General features: G+C 39.7%; 1 protein-coding gene across 2 annotated transcripts; it reads right to left on the reverse strand.

The window, feature by feature from the left end:
• Window positions 1–245: 245 nt before the first annotated feature.
• On the reverse strand, window positions 246–26733 carry NUDT4 (nudix hydrolase 4). 2 transcript variants are annotated; one of them, XM_066550119.1, is made up of 5 exons: window positions 26424–26733; window positions 12779–12889; window positions 6975–7019; window positions 4929–5016; window positions 246–3895 (listed from the first exon to the last, which is right to left on the reverse strand). In XM_066550119.1, the coding sequence occupies exons 1-5, from the start codon at window positions 26520–26522 to the stop codon at window positions 3693–3695; spliced, it is 546 nt and encodes a 181-aa protein (XP_066406216.1). In that variant the 5' UTR covers window positions 26523–26733; the 3' UTR covers window positions 246–3692. The 2 variants fall into 2 exon arrangements, with proteins under 2 accessions (XP_066406216.1, XP_066406218.1); XM_066550121.1 differs by having other exon boundaries at window positions 4929–5013; window positions 26424–26731.
• Window positions 26734–26980: the final 247 nt, after the last annotated feature.

The following is a 26980-nucleotide window of genomic DNA, read 5'->3' on the forward strand; positions in this document are numbered from 1 at the left end:
ACCAGTTTTCAGTTTTCAAGTTGGGACAGGCACTGGATATGTGTGCTAAGGGGAGAGGGGAGTGTCATGTCAAGTTAAGGAGAAGAAATGATTCTTTGGAACAAGGAGCTTGGTAAAGCTTGAGTGCAGGGACAAGGCAAGAAGTAGGAAACATTAGATGAAACTTAAATATAGTTTAGATGGGGTTGAAGCCTTTCACACAAACACTTCTGGTGCAGTATTTGCAATGGAATGACTACATCATCCACAGGACTAATTTAGATTTTATTCTGGTATTTCTCAAATATAAAAAGTCAAAATTCTTACATCAATCTTTAAAGAAAATCCATGCAAGCAGGTCAAAATGTGTACAACTTAATTCCCTTCCCCCCCCCCCCCCCCCCCCCTTCCTTTCAGTTTTCACTTCACAAACCATGCTGGTAAGTAAACCAAGTGTCTGCCCCTCATGTTTCTTTTCACAGCACATTGTTAACAGAACAATGCTAGGCTAAGCCAGGGGTGCAGTAAGCACCAAAATAAGATTTTTCACTTGAACAGCCTCTCTGCAATACCTCAGGATTTCTTGTGTTTAAAAGCACATCCATTTTGCTTAATTCTGTCTCCATGAGATTTTCAACTTTAAGGCTCTTTTTCTTTGATACCACCATAATGTAACGGATGAGAATCTCCAAACCCATCAGCCAGGAAAAGCAGCAGTACAAAGCAGACTCCAACAATTGCAGATGACAACCTGTCTCTTCCCTTTTTCCTTTGGAGAACCGAATTGGATACATTGCACAGAATTTTTTGGCATGAGAGAAATCCTAAATTTGCTTTGTTTGAAATAGGTTTGGCCCATCAAACTAGTGATTCACGTAAAAACAAAATGCTTCTAACATTTAAATTGATTGGTAGTAGAAAAATTGTAGCCTTCCTCTTCCCATTTTTACAACTCTTTCTGTTGGAGTTTAGTGTCAGATTTCATTAGTACTAAAGCCATACTGCTGTCCCTTTACTGCAGTTGTTCCCTGTAGCAAAACTGAAATTTTCTGTTTACGTCTGCAATTCACAAAACATTTCTCTTTGAAAGGGAGTAGAAGTCAAAGCAATAGAACTTCATTCTGAAGGTTGCATAGAGACTGAAGAGATTTGTACAACAAATGCTGTTTAAAAAAAAAAATGTCTGGCACTACTGAACAGCTCAAATGTGTGTGACCAAAAATATTTATAGGCAATCAACTCTGAGTTTGTTAGCAACAGCAATACTGTACATTTTACATTATTATCAAATACATAATTCAAGAGTTACAAAAAAAGATCATGCATTACCACTAAATCTCATACAAGCTTGGATTGATTTCATTCCAAGAATCTGAAATGGAGACAGAGCGTTTTTCTTAAATGAATAAAAACTCAAACTCTGGATTCTGTTTGAGCTTTCATGGATTTGATATAATCTTGTTACAAGAAAACCTATACAAGTTTGCTCAATTTAAAGTGTTAAAATAACTACTGAACAAAAAAAGTGAGCATTTAAGTGATCAAAAAAGGGAGCTAAATGATTCATTCTTTTAAAGGCAGCTTTGGAGCCAGAGGTACCCTTCCACACCATGAGTATGATTTTAATAAAAGATTAGACATTCATTATGCTCAACCCCTCCTTCTCTGTTTCACCTGGCAGAACAGTTTAAAGCAGTGAGCTGAGCAAATGGTGTGCCAGTCTGGAAGAGGTTCAGTGTAAAATAGGGATTCCCCTGTAGTGTGCACTACTGAAACAGCAATGCTCCTTCCCTGGCCTCCCACCTCATGGCTGAAAGGATGGACAAGCTGTTGGCAATGCTTCCACCTTTAGGTGCACCTGAACACTTGTGTGTTCTTTCCAGTTCTGGAAGTGACCTGGACTAGGAGCTAAGAGGGATAGAAAGCAGTGTCCTATCCACTGTTTCAGAAGTCTTCAGCTTTGTGGCTCATGCCTCTTGTCAGTAGTATTTATGCCTCTTCAAAGAGAGCAGCATCAAGAGATCAGATCATCTATCTCCCTAGTTTCACTGCATTTATATATGGCACAAGATTGTTTTTCTAGGAGTAACTTGTGGCAACAACATTTTTTTTCCTAAAAAAGTGTAACAGCACAAAAAAATTCATAGCAGCATTTTACACAATTTGTGTTAAAAAAGTAGAAGTTAACCATTTGTGTATTGAGTAACAAAAGGTTTAAATTACATTTATTTTCCATTTTACACTCACTATTTACTAGTTGGACTATTTACAAAGGTTCAAATGTTGTAGAAGAGAATGAGCTTTACCCAGAATAAACTTCACGTGTGAGGTAGTGGTCTACCTCGACCTGTTTTGGCTGGATATAAAGGAGGTACAGTTGGGTTTAAATCCTAGAAAATATTCAGAAGTAGGATGTTCATGTGAATTAGATTGTGTTCTTGTAGAAGAAACCATGCACACACACACATACAGAGAGAGTAATCCTATGGTAAAAACATTAAGACCAACAGTGGATTTAGTTTTCATCTTCTTGCATGAAAAGCAGGAGAAATAATTAGAACAGGGAGGTTGTCAGCCATACCTCATTTATTCCAACTATATTTTTACCAAGAGGCCAGCTTTTTGAAGAATCTAAAGAAATTGATGTTCAAACAGTAGAACTGAAGGATTTAAGAATTAACTTAAAACTGGGGGTTTCAGCACTCATTCTAATAGGATAAAGGAGTATTTTTTCTCTCCTGGTGTAGTAGCTGTCAACACTCCTGTCCCAAGCACTGCAGGCAGCACTCCTGGCTCCTGCAGGGCAAGGCACCTCAACACATGCTTGCTAAGAGACACCTCTGCAACCTCAGGGTGCCCCTGGTTAAGTCTTAACTTTCCTTTAAACATTTTTAAATTGCAACAGACTGCAGGAACACTACATGAGATGTTTCGAAATGAAAAAAGAAGTTTTTGCAACCTGCAGTGTAATCACACCATGAACCAAACATGGATCAAGGTTAAAAGGAAAAAAAATGGGGAAGAAAGATCTACAATGCTTTTCACACAAACCTTCTGATAGTTCCCCAGCTGACCAAGTGATGAAACTACAGTCTAGTGGATAGTTTTGGTAGCTGCAAGACAAAGTTCTTGTTCTTGCCCTAATTTTATGTTACATAAAGATTGCATAGGACAAGGCAACCTTTTGGATAATTGAGGCAAGCAGTGCTTAGTGTTGGTATCCTTTGCTCTTGACAGGCTCAATGTGGTTTAGTGCTTTATTGCAGTCACCCTTGTGCACCTCTGCCTTCAACACATTCATTTACCCAAATACTGCCAGCTCAAGGTCTTAGCACTTCATCTGTGGATACCAAATAAGAGTTTAGTATTAGACTATCTGCTCAAGCTTTAACTACTGACTAAAACTCACAAGTTTTAAATAAGCTGAACACCACTGAGATGCATATTTTATTTTAGCAGATATGCAAATTTATAAATTTATATAGTCAAGTTTTTTTTTTTAATGGCCTATTAAGGCATCTTAAAAAATCCCTATATGGCTTTGGTTTGCTGAAATACTACTTTACACTGTTAAAAGAAAAACATGTTCAAATAAATTTGACATTATGACACATTCACATATTTCACTTAGAACTGACAGTTATACAGATGCCTACATGTGATCACAGATGTCTCCTGTTGTGATGACACGAATAAAAAGGTAATCCGAATGTTTATCTCACAGTAGAGGGCAACCCAGAAGTCTGTGCAGAAGTGACATATAAGGAGTTATTATCTGGAAGAGGGGGAACCACAGAGTTTCCATTAGTGGGTGAACAGCTCAGTTTCAGTTTTTCCAAGTATTCTGCATGAACAGGCTTGTGACACTGAAGGACCTTGATTGCATCTTCTACTTTAAACCATTCTCTTTTCCTTCCTGAATCCACAAGAAAGAACAGAGTTATAAAATGTTAACAGCACTATTGGTTACTATCTAGTTATTCACTTTTTCTCAGTTCTTTGGAAGTTGAAGTTGTCAGGCAAAAGAGTGAAAAAAAAGACCTCTGAAAGAACTGATTAACCCAAGAGATTCACTCAGGCTTACTGAAATGCAATTCATAATAAGGACTTTCAGGTAACTCTCTTGAAGCAGATAGTGGACAGAGACTCATATGACTCTTTATATGCTCCAAAAGCCCCAGCTGGTCATTAGAGGAAAGTGTGATGTTGTTTAAATTACTAGATACTGCCATCCTACACTGTTGTGCCTAGCAGAAAACCAATCTTGAGACTGAACATGCATGCATGAGAATGGCTTGGTCTGATTTCAAAAGCCATGGTCCATACTCCAAGTCTCCATATGCATCCATCTATGGAGTTATTCAGGTTAGGTGTGAGTTTTAAAAAATAATATACCTTGTATCAGACATGTTTATGTAAGTTTCAAGACTTTACTAAGATCACTTAAGACCATCTTACTTTTACAAGCTGGTCCTTTAAAATTCAAAGTCTCTGAAAATACATATAGCAAGGTCAATGATGGTCTTGTTAAAATGGAAGGAATTTTATTTTTTATTTGGTTTTACAGCATTGTATGTACTGTGCTTGAATATACATAAACCACTTATTTAAGATCAAGGACACTTTCAAAAACACCCTAGAGTATCAGACAGTAAAACATTCTACTTTTTAGGGAAAAAACAATTTGGCAGTATAGTATTTGGCCTTTAAAAAATTACAATGTTTATTTTGTCATAATGCTATAACAATTAGAGTATTCTAAGAATAAGAGTAACACTATGTTGGAAGCAACCCTAGTTATGTATTAAAGTGTGCAAGAACAGCATGCCTTGAATTTTTCAAGAACAGAATTAGTATTCCCCCTGAATTACCCAAACTGCTTAAGAAAAATGAAGAGTTTGCTCACAACATTTTTAAGTGTAGCACATAAGGACAGAGAATTAGTTTACCTATATTAACTGAATCCTCCCAGTCTTCCAGTATTTCTGTCACAGTAAGAACATAAACGTACGTCCTATGCTTCCGATCCTGGTTCTGCTTGAATATGAGAAGTACAAGTTTAAATTCTCATCTAAGTAACTTACAGACTTACCACAACTACAAGACAGAAATTACTTACCTCTAAAGGATAGTTGCCAGCAACCCTGACTTTCATTTTCACTAAATAAACATCTGTACTGATGAGACCCAAAATAATGGGAAAACCTAAATTTTATTTGAAACAGCTATTTTCTTTTACTAGACTAAAAAAAAATGAACCAAACCAAAGACAATACAAACAATTTTGAAGATTATGAAGTTCTGACCAAAGTGTCATCCAGCTAAATATTAGCATTATCCACTAGTACTGCCCTGGATAATTACTAGTACTTATCTTTTACATATGTTGTAAATTACCACAGTACTCCACATTTGCAAAAACTGTTTTCACAACGCATTTCGTGGATGAAAGGTCATTTAAGAAAACCTAAGCACTTTTTTCAAGATGGAACCACTGCATCAGGTGGCTATGTCATCTACACAATGCTGGCTGTAAAGTTTCACTCTGAGTGAGGCAAATTAAATAGCCTGTGCTTGCAGTCATGCCAAATGCAAAAATCATTGCCATCTGCTCATTCAGCAGGTTTGCCACGATGGCAGCACTCACCACGTGTTTCAAAGGCAAGTATTTTGCACAAGGCAGGTTAAACACAGTCTGACAGAGCTGTCTGCTCAGGGCAAGGCCCCTATTGCTGCAGCCAGCCCATGGGAGCATTACTCTCTGCTACTCCAAAGCAGGCCAGTGGCAGTGTTTCCCTTGGAGAAGAGCTGTGCTCCTAATAAAACCACAGTCATCTACAATTACAACTGTATTAAGAACCAAGAGATGCTATGGCCTAGCTGCCCTAACAGAAGCACAGTATTCTTCTGCAAATAACCAAAATAACCTTTTCCACTTAGCAGAGTTAAAACACAGCCAAGTTTTTAATGTGTGGGACCATCCAGTTCAACTCAAACCCAAAATATATAAGAAAATGTGAGCAGTACTAACTACAAAGCTTCAGGAGCTTCTCTAATTGTATTATGGCTTCCATACTTCACACACTGGGACACATGACTAAGTAATGCCTCACACAGGAAATCCCTGTCAGGAATACACTGCCTATAAAAGCTGGGTGAAGATTTGTACCTCACTGAGACTAAGGGACTTCCACTTAATATACCACACAACATAGTAACAACTGGATGTATTAGGAGCTGAAGACTATTAAAACTAGTCTGTTCCTGTCTATAACCTGAGCAGGACTAAAATAGAGTTCTAGCTAGCATGTGTACTTGCACTGTTGGTAGTTCAGAGTCTGATGTTTATACCATCAAGTAGATGTTTTGAACTACATAGTTAGCTAAAGGTTTAATATATCTGTTGTCCAAAGCCTTGGCCTTTTTGTAGCAAATTAAAGCCATAAAGAGAATTCATATCCAGACTTATCAATTTACATGTGTGAAAGTTGACAAATTACTTCAGCAAAATCTAACCAGAGAGGAAAAGTCAAAAGAGTGCCTCAAAAGAGGCTGGTGTAATGGTTCAGAAATCCTAACTTTATGAATGGTTTGGTTTTTAGGGATTTTTTTTTCTCCATAAGTACTAATTTAATCTTTCCAGTAGAGGTCCAAAATGACCTGAGATTAGCTCAGCTGGTGAGAGCTTGGTGCTGGATAACCCACAGTGATGGGTCTGATCCCTGTACAAGACATTCACTAAAAAGCTGGACTCTGTGATCTTTGGGGTTCCCTTCCAACTGAGAATATTCTGTGAAACTGGGATAAGTACCTTGAACTCTTCCTATTCAAATCTTCACAAATCATGTAACACCTAAAGTCCTGTTTAATGCAGCAGGTCCAGCAACATTGCAAAATTACAGGTAGGTAATACTTATGAACTTAAGTGTGATGTTGCAGCTTATCAGTTTTCACAAAGCAGCCATTGCTTTTAGAACTCAAAGGAAACTGCTCACCTCAAATATTCCAAGTAGTCTGCCTAGCTTTCCCTTTACTCCAGCCTAAAAAACAAACAAGAAAAAGTGTTAGCATTTGGTATTAATTTAAAAAAATATAAAGCATCTGTACCATCATCCTACATTAGCATACTCCTCCTTATTAGGGTTATTTAAGTAAGAGTTTTAACTTAAGTTTTAATTAGATAGTGCTGCACTAATTTTGGAGATTCTAGTTTTAGACTCTTTATGAGTATTAGAGTACAAAAGCTTGTCTTAATGAGTGGATCAAAGAACCCATAAATCCTTCAAGGTTTCCATCCAGAACAAAATACTGTATACTTACCACATTTTTAATGTACTGTATTTTATTAAATAGATAAATCATACCCACTACTGAAATAATCTAGGAAAGGAAAAAGGACAAGAGAATTTCAAATAGTATTAGAATTAATCTGAAAGAAGCAATCATCAAAACTCCAGTGCTATTTTACACAGAAATTTAAATACAAGTTTTAAAAATACAATAATAAATTAAACTGTAGGTTGTTGCATGGATTTTGCAGCATAAGGATTTCATGTGTGCTAGTTTTCATATCCCAAGTAGCTTTTGTCATGTAATATAAGCCCCAAATTTACATCCCCAATTCTCTGCAGTTTTGAACTCTTTCTAGCTAGTATGATTACAAAATGCTTTCAATTCAGACTTTTATTCCAATATTTTAAAATAATCCCTGTATCAGCCTATGCTTTTTGATTTTTATCAATTCAGATAAGGTGGTCATTACTTTCTACTAAGACTCTAAGGTTTACTTTTCCAAAAGTAATTTATCATGCCTGTTCCAAGGGACATGGCTTATGATCATCCACTAATTCTAAACAAAACTCAGTCCATATGCCTGACACATAAAGGCATATGTTGCCTACTGACAGACAATATTTAGATTGTTTTTGTCTTGTTATACAACCAATATTTAAAATAGGGCTTCTTAGTGCTAAGATGACATTTTCTAGTTTTCAGTCTTTGCTTCCAGCCTTAGCTAAAGACACTTATTGATGTCTTATGTCTTTATATAAAGGACCATATGGATCTTCATTACATTTTAATGAGTAACTCTGACAGGCTTTAGCAATAAGTCTAATCAAAGTCTTACAAGTGAATGCTTTCTGTGACTGCCTTTTTAAAGGAAGCAGACGGCTGGTGTTATTGATTAAGCCGTTTGGATGAAGGAAGCCCGAACACAGCCTCTGCAAAATTATCAAGGCATTTTGCTTATCTAGAGCAAGAGCTAGAGCAAAAGTTAATGCAAAACTACATGCAACATTCTGTTTGTCTGCTGTGATGGCCAAGATACCTGTTAGAGCTCATAAAGCCAAAATACACAACTGGACCTTATAGATAAGTGATTAAGCAGCACATTAATTAGGAAAGTGACAGGCCCTTGTTTTGGGCTGAAAGAGTAAGGTATGCCACAACAGGCACTAGAGATTGCTTGTGCTTTATACTGGGTAATGAAAAAGCACTTATTCGTGAAAAGCAGCATGCTGAAGAAATGCTTTTTACTGATCAGTCCCAATTTTCTCAGCATTACAGTATCACTTCAACTGAGAGTCTGACAACTAATATTTAACACATGGCAACACCACCATGACCAGCTAGGTTTACTGATACTGAATAGCTTTCATAGAGGACTTTTGTCACCTTACTGGTATCCCATAGTCACAGTGTGAATTTATCAATGTTACTCTAAGTGGAATTTACTTAACACTTTCTCTTTTCTCCCTCCAAGCAAATCAATGGTTTAAACAAATACACTTAGCTGAGTAATTCTGAATGAAGCTATTAGAAGCACTCCATTAGATCATGTGTAAAAACTCCCCAAAGCTTGAAGTGAAGCTTTGGTTGCAATCAGATGTTGTAAATGTGATTACTGTAACTGATGTCTAGTTACTCTCTAATCAAATAGACATGTTTCCAAAATGTAGCATCATGCCTGCAGACAGCAGTGTATTTTGAAAATATTTACACTCAGATGTGCAAAAAGGTAGTAATTCAAAGGCTTGTGATTTTTACTAACAAGAATATTTCCTTCAAGTTCTTTTCATAATGTGCTTCAAAATGTGTCAAATTTAAGTGCTAGAGGACCAGGAAATACTTCAGCTTTATCCCCAGAATATCAAAAGCAATTCCCTCTTTCCCAATGGTAAGCTTCTAATCCAATACAGTGGTTAAATTCTAGACGTTGAACCATTTTGCCTCTCATAAAAACATACTTCTTCCTTTGGCTTTTATGTACCCATGGCTCTTAAAATATGGTTCTTCATGTAAACAGAATCCTATAGGCTTCTGTAAGTGTGTAAAAAGTGTAAGTGTCTAAAGTTTTGGAAAAAAGCCTGAAAAACCCCAGTTTTCTTCTGACAGACAAGCTGTTGAATTAAGTGCTATACTTGCCCAGAACAATACTCTAAGGAAGTCTGAGTACTCTGCAAATAGAACCTCAGATCTGAATCTTATGCATATATTTTAGCATTAGTCTAAATCAGCCACAAGAGAGAGAATTCAGCCCTTCATGCCATGATCAGTGTGCCCGGAGGTCACTCCTGTTGAGCTGCGGAGGTACTGCAGCCTCGGAGGAGCGCCAGACTCGCCTGTCCCCTGCAGATGGAGCCAGAGTCACACTGCAGTTCCACTGCCAAGCTAACAGCTACCGGGGCAGAAAGTTGCTCAAGATCTGAAAGATTTGGGTTATTTTTAACTCTGGCATTTGTAGGATAGTATTGTAGCCATTTTATTGGCTACAGTCCTGAAGAGATGGAGGCAAGACTACTCCTGGCCCATTTTTGCATACTTTTACAAAATGCTTGACTACATCTGACTTAATCTTTCAGCGGAGAGTGTGCTTTATTTATTTCTGCAGTCTAAGTCTAGTCTGTAGCACCTGGTCATTTTTCAAATATTAGATGCTCATTGGAGCTAATTCCTCTATTTCCTGTGAGAAGTCTTAGATGATATTACTGTCATTTTCACAGCTACAGCAAGTAATCTTCAGGATCATCCTCTTCTTCTCAGAAACTATATCCACACAGGGCTGAAGGAAACGGCGTATTTTCTCATAGGCCTTTCAATACACTACTAAAACAGACAAAGCAAGAGTCTCTTTTTTGTGAGATGGAGCCAGAAAAGGGAGTCATTCACAGTTCACAGAACATCTCCATTTACAAGGCTGGGCATCATTGGCTTGCCACTCATTTGTGTCATTTTTCTTTGAACAGTGCATTTGCAGACAACTTATTTTAATCTTTCATGCTATGCAATTAAAGACAAAGCTCCAAATTCATTAATGGAGTAGCTCTTCATTTTGATGAGGTTCAATACCTTTCTGGGATTGCTTTATTCTGTAACTTCATTTTGGTATTCTACTTGCAGGTTTGTAAAAGTTTATTTCATCTAAATAATTAAGGTAACTATCAATTTCCAGTAACCTGTGAAATGTCAGACAACCTTAAATGAAACACTAAATATTCAGTAGAGGCAAAAATCATTATCACTAACACAAACAAGAATTGAAGAGTTAAAAAACCCCTGGAGTCATGTACAGAGGCAGACTATGAAACAACTGCCATGCATGTACATTTGATTACAGGGATCTTTGAGTGGTAAAACATTCTCAATACACTACTATTGGTGTTGAAGTGAGGATATTTAAAGCCAGTGGGCTATCAACACTTCTACAATTAAGGAATGTCATCATAACTCCCACTATGAATTTATCCATTTTAATAAATTAATAGAAATACTGAGTCATGTGTATGACCCAATACTGAAGAAACACATTTCATACCAGCACCACTGTGCTTTCTTTGAAGTTTATTCATTCACAAAACTCTTAACAGTTCACTGTACTGTAACCAGCCTGCCAGGTGACATTGACCTTAGTATAAAAATAGAAAGGACATCCACCTTTAGAAAGGTCAGTAAGAATTTCCATGGCTCAAACCCCTAAGTACCATTCTTTTTTCTTTAAAAATGGCATTTGGCAATCTCATGGAAGCATATAAGACTCAGCCGGTAGCTGAAGAATATTTTACTTTATGGTATGAGCTTCTAAGTCTGATCAGCTATACAAGCTATCATACCCCAGGAATTCTAAGGGAGTAGAACAAGTGTAACCAAATTATTTTTGCTTATTAAAGCACCTAGTCCATGAAAACTCTTTATGCATTTGCAAGCACAGCTCAAAGCAGAACATGGCTGGAATTTTATATTGTACTCCAAAACACCATAAAAAGCACAGTCCCTTGAAGATCATCCATTCTTTACTACCAACAAAAAACCCCAAACATATGACTACAGTTTAATCGGCTCTAATTTAACATGGAGATGAGACTTTACTATCCTTACCTTGGACTATACCCTAAGTCAGATCAGCAATTAAAATTACCAGCATTCCTAAGAACACTGAGCAGAGGACTGGGTTTTTTAATCCTACCCATGAACTTGTGACAGTGGGAAGACAAGACTCTCCCTAGAGGTGTTACTACTGCTTGGAAGCCTAAATCTTTGCTGACTCATTGCTAGAACCCAAACTCTTTGCTCCTTTCAAATGGACTCTACCCTGTGGCTGAGTATGTCTTGTGTGGGTCAAAATGAACTCCTCCAGTCTGGAACAAACACCTTTGGTTCAGTGAGGTTTATTCATGCTTGAACCTTGCTGCAGTAAGGCTGCTGAGAGCAGCCAGTAATGAACCAGTCTGTTCCCCAAGGAAAATGGGAGAAGGGTCACTGAGTCACAGCTCACAGAAGATCTCACTTTGTCACTCAACAGCAGGCACTGTTTGGTGCAAGTCACATCTACATCAGGTTCCTAAGCCTCAACATCACAACAGAACCAGTCTTAAGGGTAAGCAAGATAAACCATCAAATAGCATAGCTAATAGAAAAAATCATTACAAATACTAATCAGCAACAATATTAGTGTGCTTTGGGAACAGCAAAATGGGATGAGAAAACCGGTTAAGTCTAGTAGAAATCCTGCAATTCACTCACCAGAATGCATCCGATTTATGAAAAATCTTATACCTTCTAGTCTTATATTTTGATTTTTCTTGCAGTTTTATTTGGTTTAGACATGGCTGTTAGATATTAAAGAAACACTTAATATTTTTCACAAATTTCCTAGGAAAAACAGCAAATGAAACCCCAGAATTCTGAATTTGAAATTTAAGTGTTGTAGTATAGGGAAACTGCATGAATTCATCATGATTTAAGCTCTGTTTTGCCGGGTCATAGGGGTAGGGATAGAAAGGCAGACTATAACCATAGTGCTTTCTTTATAGATAAGCAGCCATAAATGTATGAATTCTCAGCTGCTTGGATAGATCAGTTTCTAATCTGTTTAATTTGAAATGTCCTCTAAGGTCTGCTGATTTTTGTTCTTATGCAGCTAGATGTTAATGGTTAGTTTACCTTCACTCTGTTCTAAAAGAGCTGCAAGTCAAACATTTTCTTCACAAACACAGAAATGTTACAACACTGTAACATGCCATTTGGCATAAAGTCACAGTTTTACTTCCAGTACTTGTTTATAAAGGCAGACAGAAATTTAGCTATGAAATGAAAGAAGAAGCTAAATTGATTAGTTCACCTCACCACACTATACCCCAATTCTAACACACAGAACTGCAGTTCTTTGAAATTCATAACCACAAAGGTCTCAGTCATGTACTGGATAAAGGAGGCAGTTCCCTCTTCCTTCTTGGTTCCCATCTGAAGACAACAGCAGCACAGATCAGCTGGATTTTTTGCTTTGTTTTATTTTTGTTACCTCTTCATAGACCTCTCTCACGGCTGCTCCCCCCGGCTCTTCCTCTGGTTCCATTCCTCCACCCGGTACAATCCACTGATCTGGGTATCGGCTACTGCTTACCAACAGCACCTAGAAATAATTGTAAAATTATTATTAACTGTTAAATACAGCTCACAGCTCAGGAACCTCACTGCTACCTGCTTTTCCAGCAATGCACTTATTCACCTAGCCAGATGGATTACAGGCTTCAGAAAGAAAACATAACAGGCAAGCAGGAGTTGGAAAAAGAAGAAAACAGTTAACATCCAATCTGTTTCATAAAACTAAGTCAAGACAATGCCATTGTGATCTCTTTGTACAAATGCCTTCATTGGATGCTTAGACACGATGTGGAAAATACAGAATAATGTGCATAGGAGTGAAGGCATACAACAAAAATCTAATAACAATATTTTCCAGAACTAAGTCTTCAAATCATATAGATGGCAAAGTGTGAAAATTAAGACATTTTCATCACAGAGAAGTTAAACTAATTCTTCTGGAATGGCATCTTCTGGCTAAAAATAGACCTTTGAAAATATTTCTAATTTTTAGACAGAAACAAGCTTCTTTTTAGTTACTGAAGTGTTATGTTAGCATGACATGCTTACACTATTGCATAACTAAAATACAGCAAGAGTATACTGGCCCTTGTCCAATTTGGTTTCTTTTAAACATTTATGTAAGAGGAAAAAGCACAACACATTGAATTTAATTTCTAAATTTAACGTTTTTTCCCCCCAAGATGCTTTAATTTCACTTAATTTGACTCTAACCTGGTTCTGTCACTGATACACACCAATTTAAAACTCCTCATCTATAGGACCTGCACTTCATAATATTCAGAGCAGAAGGATGTTAGCTTTCCAACAAACTATGATACCTTGTATTTGGAGTAATTTTTGCAGTAGAAGTTCATGAAGATAAACCTTGATTCAGGACCACTTGGAAATAAGCAGTTTAACTTATATTTGAGACACATCCCAGTTACCAAGACATACTCAGTCATCTGTGTAGTAAAAGACTTCCTATTCTAAGCATTGCTTACATGAACCCTATCCTGAAGTCAAAGGACAACTGTGGGGAGTAAAAGGGCAGGGTCAGTGCTCGAATCCTGAAAAGCAATTAAAAGACTAGAACAAGAACCTCAAGTCTAAAGGTCAGAGTTTTAACTGGTGCCAGACAACTGAAGTGACCATCCCAGCCCTCACCTTCCTGGACTTCAAACTTACCCCCTGTTGGCTTAAATAGGAAAATGACTCTGATGACAGTAACAGGGAGATGATTACTACTTACACTATGTCCCTTTGGAACTCAGGGAAATAGGCTGTAGGTTCACCTACAGGAACTGGGAGTGTAATTCAGATGACTGCATACTTTGTGAATGCAATGATACGTGTGCATACTGAGGTGCACCTGGAAGAGCCTTATCTGACAGATACTGTCTCCCAATATTTATCTTATGTGCAGTCAAGATTAGTACAGTGGAGAATCCTTTAGGGTAGGACTAATTTCCCCAAAATTCTTTCCTATGCTAAGGAATACAGCAAAGACATCATTTAGTACAGAAGCATTCTTAGCATCTGATCTGAAAGTTCATGCTTTCAGTCAACTCAAGTATTTTACTCAGCTACCTAAAAAGCTAAGAATATTCAGCAAAAGCGATAAGGTTAGACCCAAATGCATCTCAACTTGATTTTTACAGCCAAAGGTTTTGGTTTCCTAGGATCCTTTGACATTAACAAAAGATTCACAGAGTGTACACAGCTCTACTGAAAGTAATTTTAGAAAATGTTTTTGAACACTTAGGTGGAGCACCTGTATCACTACAAAGAACCACTTTAAGCAGTGCTTAAAAAGCAGTTGTAAAAATCAAGTTATGAATTCACTTCTGAGTTCCAGATATAAGCAGTAAAGATAATTTTCTGCTGATGAAACTAGCACTCAATCCAGTCATGTGAAAGCTAGCAACAATAATAAACAAAAGGATGATTATCATTAAATCATTCCCAACATGGGAGAACAATTTAAAATCAGCATTCATTGCTTAGTTAAGGCTAAACATAAAACTCTTAATTACTACTATGGGATAAATCAGGTTGCTCTTTCTGGCAGTGTAGTGTAAAGCCAGGATTTTTACACCTTTATATTTAGTAGTTGACTACTGCTAATCAGATCAATAAACTATTAAGCTGGGCTTGTACATATATTAGCTTTAAATTACCCTCTTAAAAAGCAGAAACAAATACAGCTAGCAAGTAATCAACATTAAAATACATCAACTCTTGTATGCAGGCTTTACAGCTACATATACAATAAACTTTTAAGTGTTACAGCCTGGGAATTAATTTTAGCAACCATCCAAACCTCTAAGCCTGGAACTGAAGCATTTTCTCAAACATCTTTCCCTCTATGCTTTATTCTCCTGTGATCCCACTGCTTTTACAGTCTGAATCCAAGAGCTCACACTAGGATATATCCCTGAGATCCTCAGATGCACAGTTTTTTTACCATTAACACATGAAGCCACTAGGGCATGAGGCATCCATCCTGGGGTAATGCTATCAAAAACATACTTGGTGCTAATCATATTCCACAAGCAACAAGACCTGATAGCTAGCAGCTGCAGGATTGTGTGGTAAGGCTGAAAAGCATTCCACAGGCTTTTCCAGTATAGCATCATGCAGTCTTCCATATTTTTGGGGTTTTTTTGGTATGCTGTTTTTCATTCCATATAGTTTTGAGGTATTTCAATCTGTAAGTGGCCAGAAGATGAGGGTGTAAATAAAAACCTGATTTAACTATGAAGACACCAAAAAGCTGTGGTTGGTTGACACTGCACTCACATGCCAAGAGAAATGCAAAAATCAGCAGCAAAAATGCAGCAATTCACCTTCCCTTAATAGAAGATAATCAAACTAGGAGAAATACGATCTAGGTCGCCTGGACAATCCAGTCTTTTCTGAGGAGGCTCATGGTCAAGCAGATTACAATAGTCTACTGGAAAAGAAGAGACTGCAGAATCTCACACACCTGTATTTTTTCCTGGTTTATGCACACCAAATTTTACACCAAAACCCCATTAGGCTCAGAAGAAAAAAAGCAGAAGTACTTCCTATGCAAAGAAGTCTGTGTCCTGTATCCCCAGATGCAGAAAAAGGGCTAAGATTTGAGTTGCATTACTTACTAGTGGTCACTGCCTTTCCCATGTCTCTGACTAAGACTTACTGTCGATAACTCTTGTTCAAAAAAGGTACTGAGTATTGCAGTGCAATCTGCTTGTTTAGTTATACAGCTGAGCTTATCTTACTCCAAAGACTAAGGTAAAGATGCTGTAATGCTGCCAAGTGAAGAAGTAAAGCTGCAAAGTTCAGCTAAGAGGAAACAAAGGAAAAATTCTTCCATTAAGTGTTACCAGCCAAGTTTCACCTCACTTCCAAGTCCAGGAATAGAAATGACCTTTGAGTGTAGTGAGGAGGAGAAACTGCTAGCCAGCCTGCTTGTAATAAGCACCTATCAATACACATAACCATAATATGGTTAACCAAAAATGGTTATTACAGGGCAGGTGGCATCATGGGACTTGGTCACTATAAATGCCAAGCTTGCAGACAAACAACTAAAAATTTCTAAAGATGCTGAAGTTTTGGCCTTTTTAGTGTTCTCAAGTCAAAACCACTCATGAAACAGTTAGTAGCCCTGTATTCCAGAAGGCCAAAATGGTAACAGCTCAGAGTAATATAAATTATAACCACAAGATATTAATCTTGATAATTTTGTTCATATTAAGCTCTAGAGAGTAGAAACTGGTTTAAGTTTATATCATTGCTTTCTACCTTTCTTAACTGAAGGACATAATACTTTACCAAAATAATTGTATTAAAAACCAATTTACATTAAAAAAGCAAGAATAAAGTTTAAATTAGCTAGAGCAGACCCCCTCACAGCTGGATTCTTTAGACTTCAAAACAAAGTTATCCCCAACTAAAAGGTGAAAATATACCATTCCAATTTTACAATAATTATTTGTCATCAGATGTCTTAAAGTTCTCTATTCCCAGCCTAATCCCATCTATTCCTGTCTTTCCCACGGCACACCCCATTTTCATGGCTCCCACTACTCCAGTAGCTGTCCAGCATATGTTTGAATTACTTGATGGAGTCAAGTCTGCCCTTCTTTATAGCAAAGCTGGCAGTTAGAAGGAGCAATGCCCAAGAGAAAAGGAATCAACCCCTCACTCCCAAAAGACTGCTGAGCATTTGTGACTCAGCTGCAAAGAACATCACACTGCCCAGGTGTACTGCTCAGAAGACAGCTGTGTGGAAGACAAAGGATTCAGCTCCCAAACTCTACAAAGGTGAGTACACACAAATAATTTCAGAAGATTTAAACAGGTCAGAGTATAGAAAAGATCAGTAAGGCATTAAAAGGTACCTCTCAGGTACAAAACAGTGTCAAATGCTGTTAGATGTATCGCATATTTTCATAGGCATCAGAAATATTAAGAGGATAAAACATCCAAGCCTACTTTGAGAAAAAAGACAGGACCCACTCTGATGGAGGTTAATATAATTTAACACACTTGGTATGGAAACTCAGCCTACATGGTTGGTCTGCTAAAGTTACAAGCACCTGACAGAGTCAGAAAGATGATTCAATCCTAATACAGCCAAAAGGGTCAGTCAAGCCCTAAGATTTGTTTAAAACCAGCCATAAAGCAGATGCTCAGGGAAGAATACAAACAGTAAGTGCTTTATTATTCCCTAAAATTTTTAACTTCCAATTGTTTTCACCTCAGGAGCTTCCTTAAAAGCACTAGGGAACAACTTTGACTGCTGCAACTCAGGAACACTATTGAGAAGCAAGGAAAAGCATCTCACAAACACTGGATCATATTTGCAGATTCAACTGTAAAATTTTTTAGGCAGAAGCACACATCTCAGAGAGCATATGTCAACCTGCTACTCTAGTTAAAGAAAGAGATTTCCTTTATCTAACACTTTTTTCCTCTATTTCAAGAATCACTGCCTCATTTTAGTAGTTTTGAAACAGTTTTGCGGTTCCCCTATAGGTTTATGTGGTATCCTTGTCCTAGAATGCCATTGCCTTTTGGCAATGAGGTTGGAAAATGCAGCTTTAAACCTTGCCATAGCAATGCTACACAGGCAGCATTTAGTAAGGAACATTTGCCTTCCTGAAAAGATTCTCAGGACAGTGACTGCTTTTAGTCCTCATTTGTTACTGCCAGAATTTTCAAAATTCGTTTATTTTTTACACATGGAGAAATAACATGCACAAAGTTGTTGTAAAGTAATAACAAAACCATAGGATCAGACTGGATAGCATTTTAAGAGCTAATTAAAGTCAAGACTGCAACACCTTTACTTTCCCCCTAACACTGGGATAACGAGGTTATTAGGAAGCTGATCTGGATGAAAAGGAGATTCCCCATGAAAGCTTTGTCCAGCCAGCACACACAACACCCATCAAGACACGGCTGTTCAAGGGGCAGTGCTGCACCAACTGGGGCAGAAAGCACCACTGCAGCCTCCCAATTCCAAATGAGCCTGTACTAATTCAAGAGCCTCTCCTAAAGTATTTTAAAGGCCATAGACTGAAAAGCAGTCCCCAGCTATGACAGAAGTTATAAAAGATTATTTAGCCTCACTGAACAGGAGCTAGCACAACAGCAGAGGAATGGCTAACTAGCAGTACATTAATCCTAATGCTCATTAATTTGAGCACAAATCTTGAATGCATCTCAAGAAACTGGGTTCTGTCTACATAATATATTAAAGTCTGAAATATCCTTCCAACTTTACTTGCATATCCCTTTTCAAAGCAGCAACACAGCACCTGGATATCAGTCAGTGCTACTTTTCCCCCATTCTGAAGATGAATGGTAAAGAAATATGGGTATAATTATATAATACTCCAGAATTAGATCTAATACTCCAGAATTAGATCTGGAAACTATTTTTCCTTTGAGACCTTTTAACTTTAAGGCTATATAGCAATAAGGAGAGACATATCAGCTTTTTTTCAGAAGTTTTGCTTTGACTTGCAATTACAGGTGTAATGTTTCATAAATTTTATTTCATATTAAATGCAAATATTTGGCTAACATGTTATAGTGACACAGAATTTTAGTGTCTTCCTCTGGCTATTTAACATACTTCATTTTGTTCTTTGGCTGAAGTGTTCATATCAGGAATAGAACAGCACTGTACCACTATGGCATGCCAGTCAGAACACATTTCCTCACATAAAGTGACTCAAGTCACCTGTAGCATTCTATCTCCCCCTAAGCTTTAGCATGCTTTGGAAAAACAGATGTGACAGGTCTCACAGTGTGATGAAGGGTGCAGATCTTGCTCCCAGACACATGACAAAAGGAAATAATGAAAAAAAAAAACTGCAAACAAATAAGAAACTTCCCACAAGTACATATATAAAAGTTTTACTTTTTACTGAGCATGAGTTTTACTTCTCACACTGGGCCAGTTCCCCAGTCCTCTATACACAACAACCTTCCTCCCTCATGCTTGCTAATGCAGACCAAGGGAGAAACCACAATTCCAGGTAGCAGGGGAAGAGCTAAATTAATACTGCAGCCCATTTCTTTTAACTTGAAACCACGTCCTGATCTCGAGCAGGAGAACTGGGCTTTGCTGGTTACTCAGCAACAATCTGTTTGATTGAGGGATCAGCTTCCAAGCACTTGTCAGAAACAGGACCTCCAAGTCTTTGAGAGCTGCTCAGCTGCAGGTAAAGATTTGACAAGGTTATTTCTTGACTAGTTACCTTTTAGCCTTTTCTATCTTTGAGATACATCTTTGAAGACTAAAATTTGTTTTAAAGTATTTACATTTGTAGAACTGGTTTCACCGAAGTGCTTAAGCACTAAGTCAAAAAGCCAACGAATTAAAGTAAGCTCTTCAAGAGTTCTACAAACAAGACTGGGAAAAAAATACACATCAACCTATGGACTGTGAACTCACATATCTACAAAAGATGTTTAAAAAAACATGTGTACAAACTCTAGCTAGAGATAAGAATGCATATATGTGAATGTAAATAGGCATATATACATATATATCTAGCTATGATATTAATGCATTTCTGAAGAAGTCTGCCACTGCTGTTTCACAGTAACTTGGAAGTTTTGAGCCCCACTGAGTTAACTGAACAACTCAAATAGAAACTTCGCCACCAGTTTAAATCCTAAGTAAACTTAGGATAGAGCAAGTAAGCTACAAGGATATTTTTTCGAGTATCTTAACATAAATATAACTGGCTCAAAAAGACATCATCTTCAAAACAGGGTAAAAAGTGCTTTGTTACAGGACATCTTAGCCTGATGTTATACAAGTACAGCCATATTTCCTTCTCCCCTCAGCCCAGCCCTCTTCAAGCAGCTATCAACCCCATTAAACATATCCATATGGCATAGAAAAGTAATACTACAGGTATAGGAAAAAAATAATTGAGATTTCAAAATAAAAAAAACCCCTCATTGTTGACTGATGTCAGTATCTGAAGACTTATGACTGAAGACTGAAGATTTTTGCCATGGTGGACAGTTGAATTCCCACAGCCTCACTAAACCTGCAGGCTTCCACTGGTGGCAAGTAGTTGGAATTTGTGGAAAAATATTCCAGCATGAAAACATAGTGTATATGCCATGCCTGCAGAGAGCTGCTTTGCTGTGGACATAATAAACACCAGTGTCTTGTATCCAGAGTTGGTTACCTGACATAAATCTTACCACAGCAACCTAACATTCAATTTTTCTTAACATTAACACAAGCTTTAACCCCATATGAGCCTGCAGGCATACACTATGAGCAAATACTGCCTCTGTAGACACATCATAAAGAGCCATTTTGGAAGCTGTTTATAGGCCTTGATTTTTCAAGCTATACCCTTTTCTACAGCATGCAGATCATAGATTCATAGAATGGTTTGGACTGAAAGGGACCTTTAAAGATCATGTGGTAGTTCCAGTCCCCCTGACATAGGCAGGAACACCTTCCACTAGAACAGGTTGTTCATCCAACCTGGCTGATAATATCCAAGTGTCAAGAAAATGCTGAGGAAAAGCTAAGGCAGCAATCACCCTATGTTAATTACTCTTCCTGTCCATTAGCAGGGCAGGGACACGAAACAGAGAAAATAAAAGCCACAGTGTGCTTGAAGTCCATAGTGAAATGTCTATTCTCTGTCATTTAAAATATGTCTATATTCTATCAGACCATCATAATGCAAGGTAGGTAACCCATACCACTATGGAGACCATGCCAGCCTTAAATAAGGTGCCATGGTCATACCCCAGGTTATTTGAAAGCACACATTATTTTGTGTGTTGACACCTGAGAGCTCTACACTGAAGGATAAAGAAACCAAATGAAAAATTCCATGTCAAGTATGGAACATCTTTCATGACTCTGCAAGTTTATTTACAATAATTCCTCTAACACCCCATTTTTCCAGGATAGCCAGGTGATACTTCTGATACTTCTGGTTTTCTGGATCAGGTTGCATAACAAAAGGTCCTTCTGGCTTTCAGACCATTTAAACCAATGCACATAAAAATAACATTTTGCTTTTTCCTTTAATAAAACCATTGCTAATATAAAGCAACATCTGTACAAAACTAAAGAACGCTATTTTTTAAAATGATTAAACTATGATCATCATAACAAGATCTAAGAAACCCATGCTTACCTATCTTGACATTCTACAAGCAAATAAATAGTTATTAAATCAGACCAAAAAGGAGCTATAACACTAGGAGCTTATAATTTTTAACTCAAGGACAAGATAAATAGTTGACATGCAAGTGAATGCCCTGCTACAGAGGGGGAAAAAAATTCTACATTTCTAAGTGTGTAACAATACATTTTTCCTCACTGTCTCAATATTAAAAAAAACACCTTCCCATCTGTTTTCATCTCATGTACAAGGCTGAACAACAAATGCAAAATTAAAAATTGAAAAGCTTGAAGAATTTTTTTGCATATGAAACTATTTTAGGTCTGCCACTAGCAACTGCTGACTGAACACTAAACTAGGGCTTTCAGTACCACATTTGATTACATAAAGCACTCTTACAGATGCCAAAGTAATTAGAATGCACTCAAAGTTTATATTCAAGATACTTAAAAATAACTACTCATTTATTTGTATAAGATGTAGTTGATGGAAAAAAATTAAATTAAGTTTTAAAATTATTTCAGTTACTCAAATTGCTACAAAAATTATGTTTATTACTATTTGCTCCTGCTGCTTTAAAGGCATGCCTTGCTCTCTGCATTGAAAAGTAAGAATCCCCTTGCATACCTTCTGTGCAGACCCTACGACAGGAGGGTTTTTATGTGAAACCACTGTTTGCAGTACACTGAATGTCTAAACAATTCCAGCCAGTGGAAGCCCTTCAAGAGGGCTCTCCTGCAGGCTTATTCTAGAGCTGCCATCCACTCCTAGTTGCTTAAGAGAAACTTGCATTTCCTCCCAGCCCAATCTGAGAGCCCATCCCTGCCTGCTGAATGCCATCAGCTTTTTGCACACACCTACCAGCTTGTTTGTTCCAAGCAGAAAGGCTGCACCCCCCACACACTGCATGCCCACACAGCCTGGTTTCTTTTTTTTGGGATTTCTCCTGCTTCATTTCCAGGATGTTTTTTCTTCCAAAAGGCAGACAGTCCCTGCAATTACTCGTTTATTTCCTTACAGAACAAAAGGAATCAGCACTTCAGCTCCTATCCAGCCATCTTGCTCTCTCTTCAGCCCAAATGACAGCAGTAAGACCAAAACAGGCAACACTTTAATGGCAGTAGTCCAGGAGACCACCTCCTTTAACACCCAAAAAACCCAAAGCTATGGGCACTTTACTTGGCTATTTGGGTTTTTTCCTTTTTAAAGGATTTTTCTTTTTAAATCATACACTATGACAGCATGAAGGAAACAAAATCTAAACCAAAATGGGCTGTATAGCACCAAATCATTCTGTGTGGAGGCACTTCCAGATGAAGAAATATGACTTTCACAGTGGTGCAGCTGAAAAACCATCAGTCATCTCGGGTCCAGGTTTTCAGCTTCAACATCAGCTCTCAAAGCAGCAGCTTTTGACAGGGTGCAGGACTGCAGGGAAGCCCAGTTTGCAGCCTGTAACACTCAGGAGAACTGACTCAACAATTTTAAGCCTGACAGCAAGGAGTGGCAAGTCCAGCAGTAAGTCTAACTGGACAGGGGGCTGGAGCTGGGAAATAGGAGCTTGGAGGAACCACCAGGCTGAATTTTGCCTCAGCAGTATTCTACAGCACACCTATGTTCCAAATTGAGAAATAAAGAAGCAGACTGAAATGCAATGTAAACAGTTGTGTAATATAATAGTAATAAAATAAACAGAGGTATAATGAAGTGTAAGGGATGGGTTTGGCCAGTCTTTTTCCATTGACATGTTACTTCACCGTGCATAAAACTCAGCTGTAACATCAACATCAAGGAGGCTGCACAGGTAGCAAAAGAAGCGCAGTATGGATAAGAAATCGACCAGGAAGCCATAACAAGCAGATTTTGCTAGATGAACAGTAGAGATATTAACTGTTTTAGTGACTTGGCCAGTTTTTATCAATGGGCACAAAAAGCTGTTACTGAACATGCCTGAGTCTTTAGTCAAGAGGCAGCATCCAGAAGTCACGATATCAACAGGGGACATCACATGAAGTTGCAGAAGAAGGATCACCTCAGGTGAGAACATTGCTGTGGATTTCTGGTACAAGTTTAGAGTTCATGAGGTGGCAACAAGCAAGAGACCTAGATATCACCAGAAAACACAAGATGACTGCACAACAGCTTTACAGTCATGTAGAGATGGGTCCTATTACAACATTGTTTCTGGTATAGCTAGAGAAGTGTTAGCAACCTTTTACACAGCACAGCATGATCCCATCTAAAGCAACCACAAGTGTCACCCACATTAAAAAATACATTTTCCAAATGGAAGGAGATGTAAGAGCTACCATGATGGCCAAAAGAGAAAATTGTTTTTAAGAAAAGATGATTTAAGTCTTAAAGTTCATAAAAAATGCTAAGAAAGGAATGACTGCTCTCTAGAGATATGTCAGAAAACTAAGTGCAAGAAAGGAGAAAAAAAAAGCTTAAGCTCAGCTATAACTGGCTAGGGACAAGCCTTTTGGACAGTCAGAATGGAAGTAGAAAGAAAGTTTAATTCTAAGATTTGTATCACAAGATTGCTATAGATACTCATTCCTCCAGAGAGAACCTAATCAGATGAAAAATAGACCAAATTTAGTCTTGCAGACAGTATCTCCAGAAAAAAAAAAGTTGAGATTTGGATTTCTTGCTTTTAAGACTCCTAAAAAAAATGTATTGCTAAAAATTGTTTTCAGTTGCTGGTTCTATTTTCTCAACTCCATTATCAAGCAACTCTTTGCTTATCCTGTAAGTCAAAATAACTGTGAAAACTATTCTATCCTGTAGTTCCCCTCCACCTCCCAATAACTTCTGCAGGAGTCTCCTGCTCCCTTCTTCTCCAGCCACTGAGATACCACGCTTGTGTTCCTTTCCTGCAGAAATTACCCTACACTTAAACACCCTGGAGGTGTAGCTTGGCTGAAAACTGATGGTGCAACCTCTAAAGACTTAGAAAAGAAACACTGAAGACATTTACAGGGAATAGACCAACACAGAAATCACCTGGACAAGTGTTCAAGAAAACAGAAGCAAGCCTCAAACACCCAGTTTGGGGAACATGGCTAATGATTGAAGCTAATCCCAAACAGCAGTCAGGCATCAAACTTGTAAGGAATAGATTCTGTACTGACACAGAGGAAGCTGGCACTTGGGAAACAGCTGCTAAGCAAGTTCAAGCTGTTGGCACTGCTTTCCTGGAAATAACTTGTCAGAAAGCAATTTTAACTGTTTCCACACACATAATCTATATCCTAAATCTGATCGGATGCTCTCCCATTCACTTCATCCTCAAGTATGTCTACCTGCATGATGCCAAGGCCCAGCCTCATGCTAGCAATGCCAGTACTCCATCCAGAATACACAAGGAACTGCAGTGCAATAATGGTCAGCACCCACTCTTCTTACACAGCCCAGCCAAGCTGCCACTACCATCCTTAGCCTCGGAGGATGTTATTATACAAAAACAGTATTCTGAAGCAGCCAGTGATCTCACTGGATACAAGACTGAAAGAGAATGACAAGAAGTTGTATCAGGAAATGAAGAATGAACGCAAATCACTGACAAAGGTGACCCTAACCATGAATTTCCCACTACAATTGGTGCAAAAAGCTGTAACAGTGGCTCAAGTGTTCAAACTCCAAATAAGTCTGGAGTAGCATCGAAAAATTCATATTAAAGTCACATAAATGGTGAAGTATATTGGAGCATCAGAGACCAAAGAAAAGCTGTAACCCATAAAAAGACCTTGCAAGACTCCTGCTGGGTGCCTTTCTCCCTCACACTAGTAAAAACTCCTCAGCACGGTCCCAAGGTTATATTTATAACACAATGGAAATAATTTTTCTTAGCTTAAACCCAAGTGCCTGTATTTTTTGATCAGGCCTCTTCCCACTGCATTACTTTTACTTAATAGATTTGTAAGGAAGACATTCGCTGTACTGACAGCTTGGGAAGGGCACCAGCATCTTCCAGCATCTAGATAAAGGCAGAAAAAACCTCCAAACACTAACCTTTATAGTTATTTCATGGCTACTAAACAAGAAAATGAAAACAGAAGTCGCAAAAGGGTACGGGTCCAGCCCGAGACCATCTAAAAAGCATTGTGCAATGAAAGCATCAGCCAAGATCCCAGATAACGGGCAGTGCCATTGACCTTGGCTCGGAACACGGGACAACTTTGTTGCCATCTCCCGACTCTGCTGCAACATAAAATTCCGGGGGAGCGCCACCCGCTACAACCAGAGCCGCAGCAACAACTCTCCCGAGCTCGTTCACAAAATATTTCTAAGCCCCATTTTACTCTCTCCGTGGGAAAAGCAGGTGTTCCAAGCGCAGGGTTTTTTTATCGCACCCAAGCAGGAGGGGCAGGAGGCTCGCCTTAGGATGACACACCGGCCCTGCCCTCCACGCGCCATTATACATTAACCGGTTTTCCGCGTGTCACGGGCGCACAGAAGATAACCCCGGAGTTCCAGCCGGTGTCCGCCCCGCCCGGAGAGCTCAGTGTCCCCCTCCTTCCTTCCCTCTCTCCCTGCTCTCCTCTCCCCGCCGAGGGGGCCGGGGCCGCGCACAAAGGCGGCGCCGCGCACGTGGGCGCGCACCCCCGCCGCCCCAAGATGGTGGGCGAGAGGCGCGCCCGCCCCGCCCCCGGCCCAGCTCGGACCGGCACGGCCCGGGGGCCGCCCGCCACCGGCCCCGGCCGGCCGCAACCTCGCCGTGCCGCCCCTGCCGGCTCTCGGGGTGGCGGGAGCCCCGGCTCGACCGTGCACGCTGGGGGCGTCCCCCGGGAGGCGCCCGCGCCCCGCGGCCAGACAAAGGGATGCGGCGGCGGCGGGGCCGGCGGGACGGGAACCTCGGCCGGGCCGGGCCCGGCGCCCCCCGTCCCACGTGCTCGGCGGGCTCACCTCGTCCTCCCGCTCGCTGCGGAAGCACAGGCACGCCGCCCGCTTCTTGTAACCCTCCCGGTCGTACGTCCGCGTCTGGTTCGGCTTGAATTTCATCATAGAGGCGGTGACACGCGGGCTGCCCCCGGCCGCCGCTGCCGCCGCCACGGCTCCTCTCTGTGAGCGCCGCCGCCGCGCCCCTGGGACACCGGCGCGGGGCCCCCGCTCGGGAGCGGGGCTGGAGGAAGGCCAGTCCCAGCCGCTGTCACAACAGCGCCGCGCTGCCTCTGCCGCTGGTGCCGCCGCCCCGGGAGCTGCGCCGCGCCATGGAGACCGTCCCGGCGCCCCGAGCCGCCGCCGCCCGCCCGCGGCGGCCGCCCCTGCGCCCCCACTATTTAACCGTAACGCGCATTCCTGCGCCCGCCGCGCCGCTCCGCGCAGGCGCCGGGCGGGGCGGGGCCGCGGGGGGCGGGAGGCGAAGCGCCGGTCACGGCGGGCGCGATTGGCGCCGCGCCGCGGGTGCTGAGCGGGCCCCGCGCGGGCCTCGCGGGGCCGGGGCAGCGGGAGGGCCCCGCGGG

Source organism: Molothrus aeneus, chromosome 5, assembly GCF_037042795.1.
Source record: "Molothrus aeneus isolate 106 chromosome 5, BPBGC_Maene_1.0, whole genome shotgun sequence".
NCBI lineage: Eukaryota > Metazoa > Chordata > Aves > Passeriformes > Icteridae > Molothrus > Molothrus aeneus.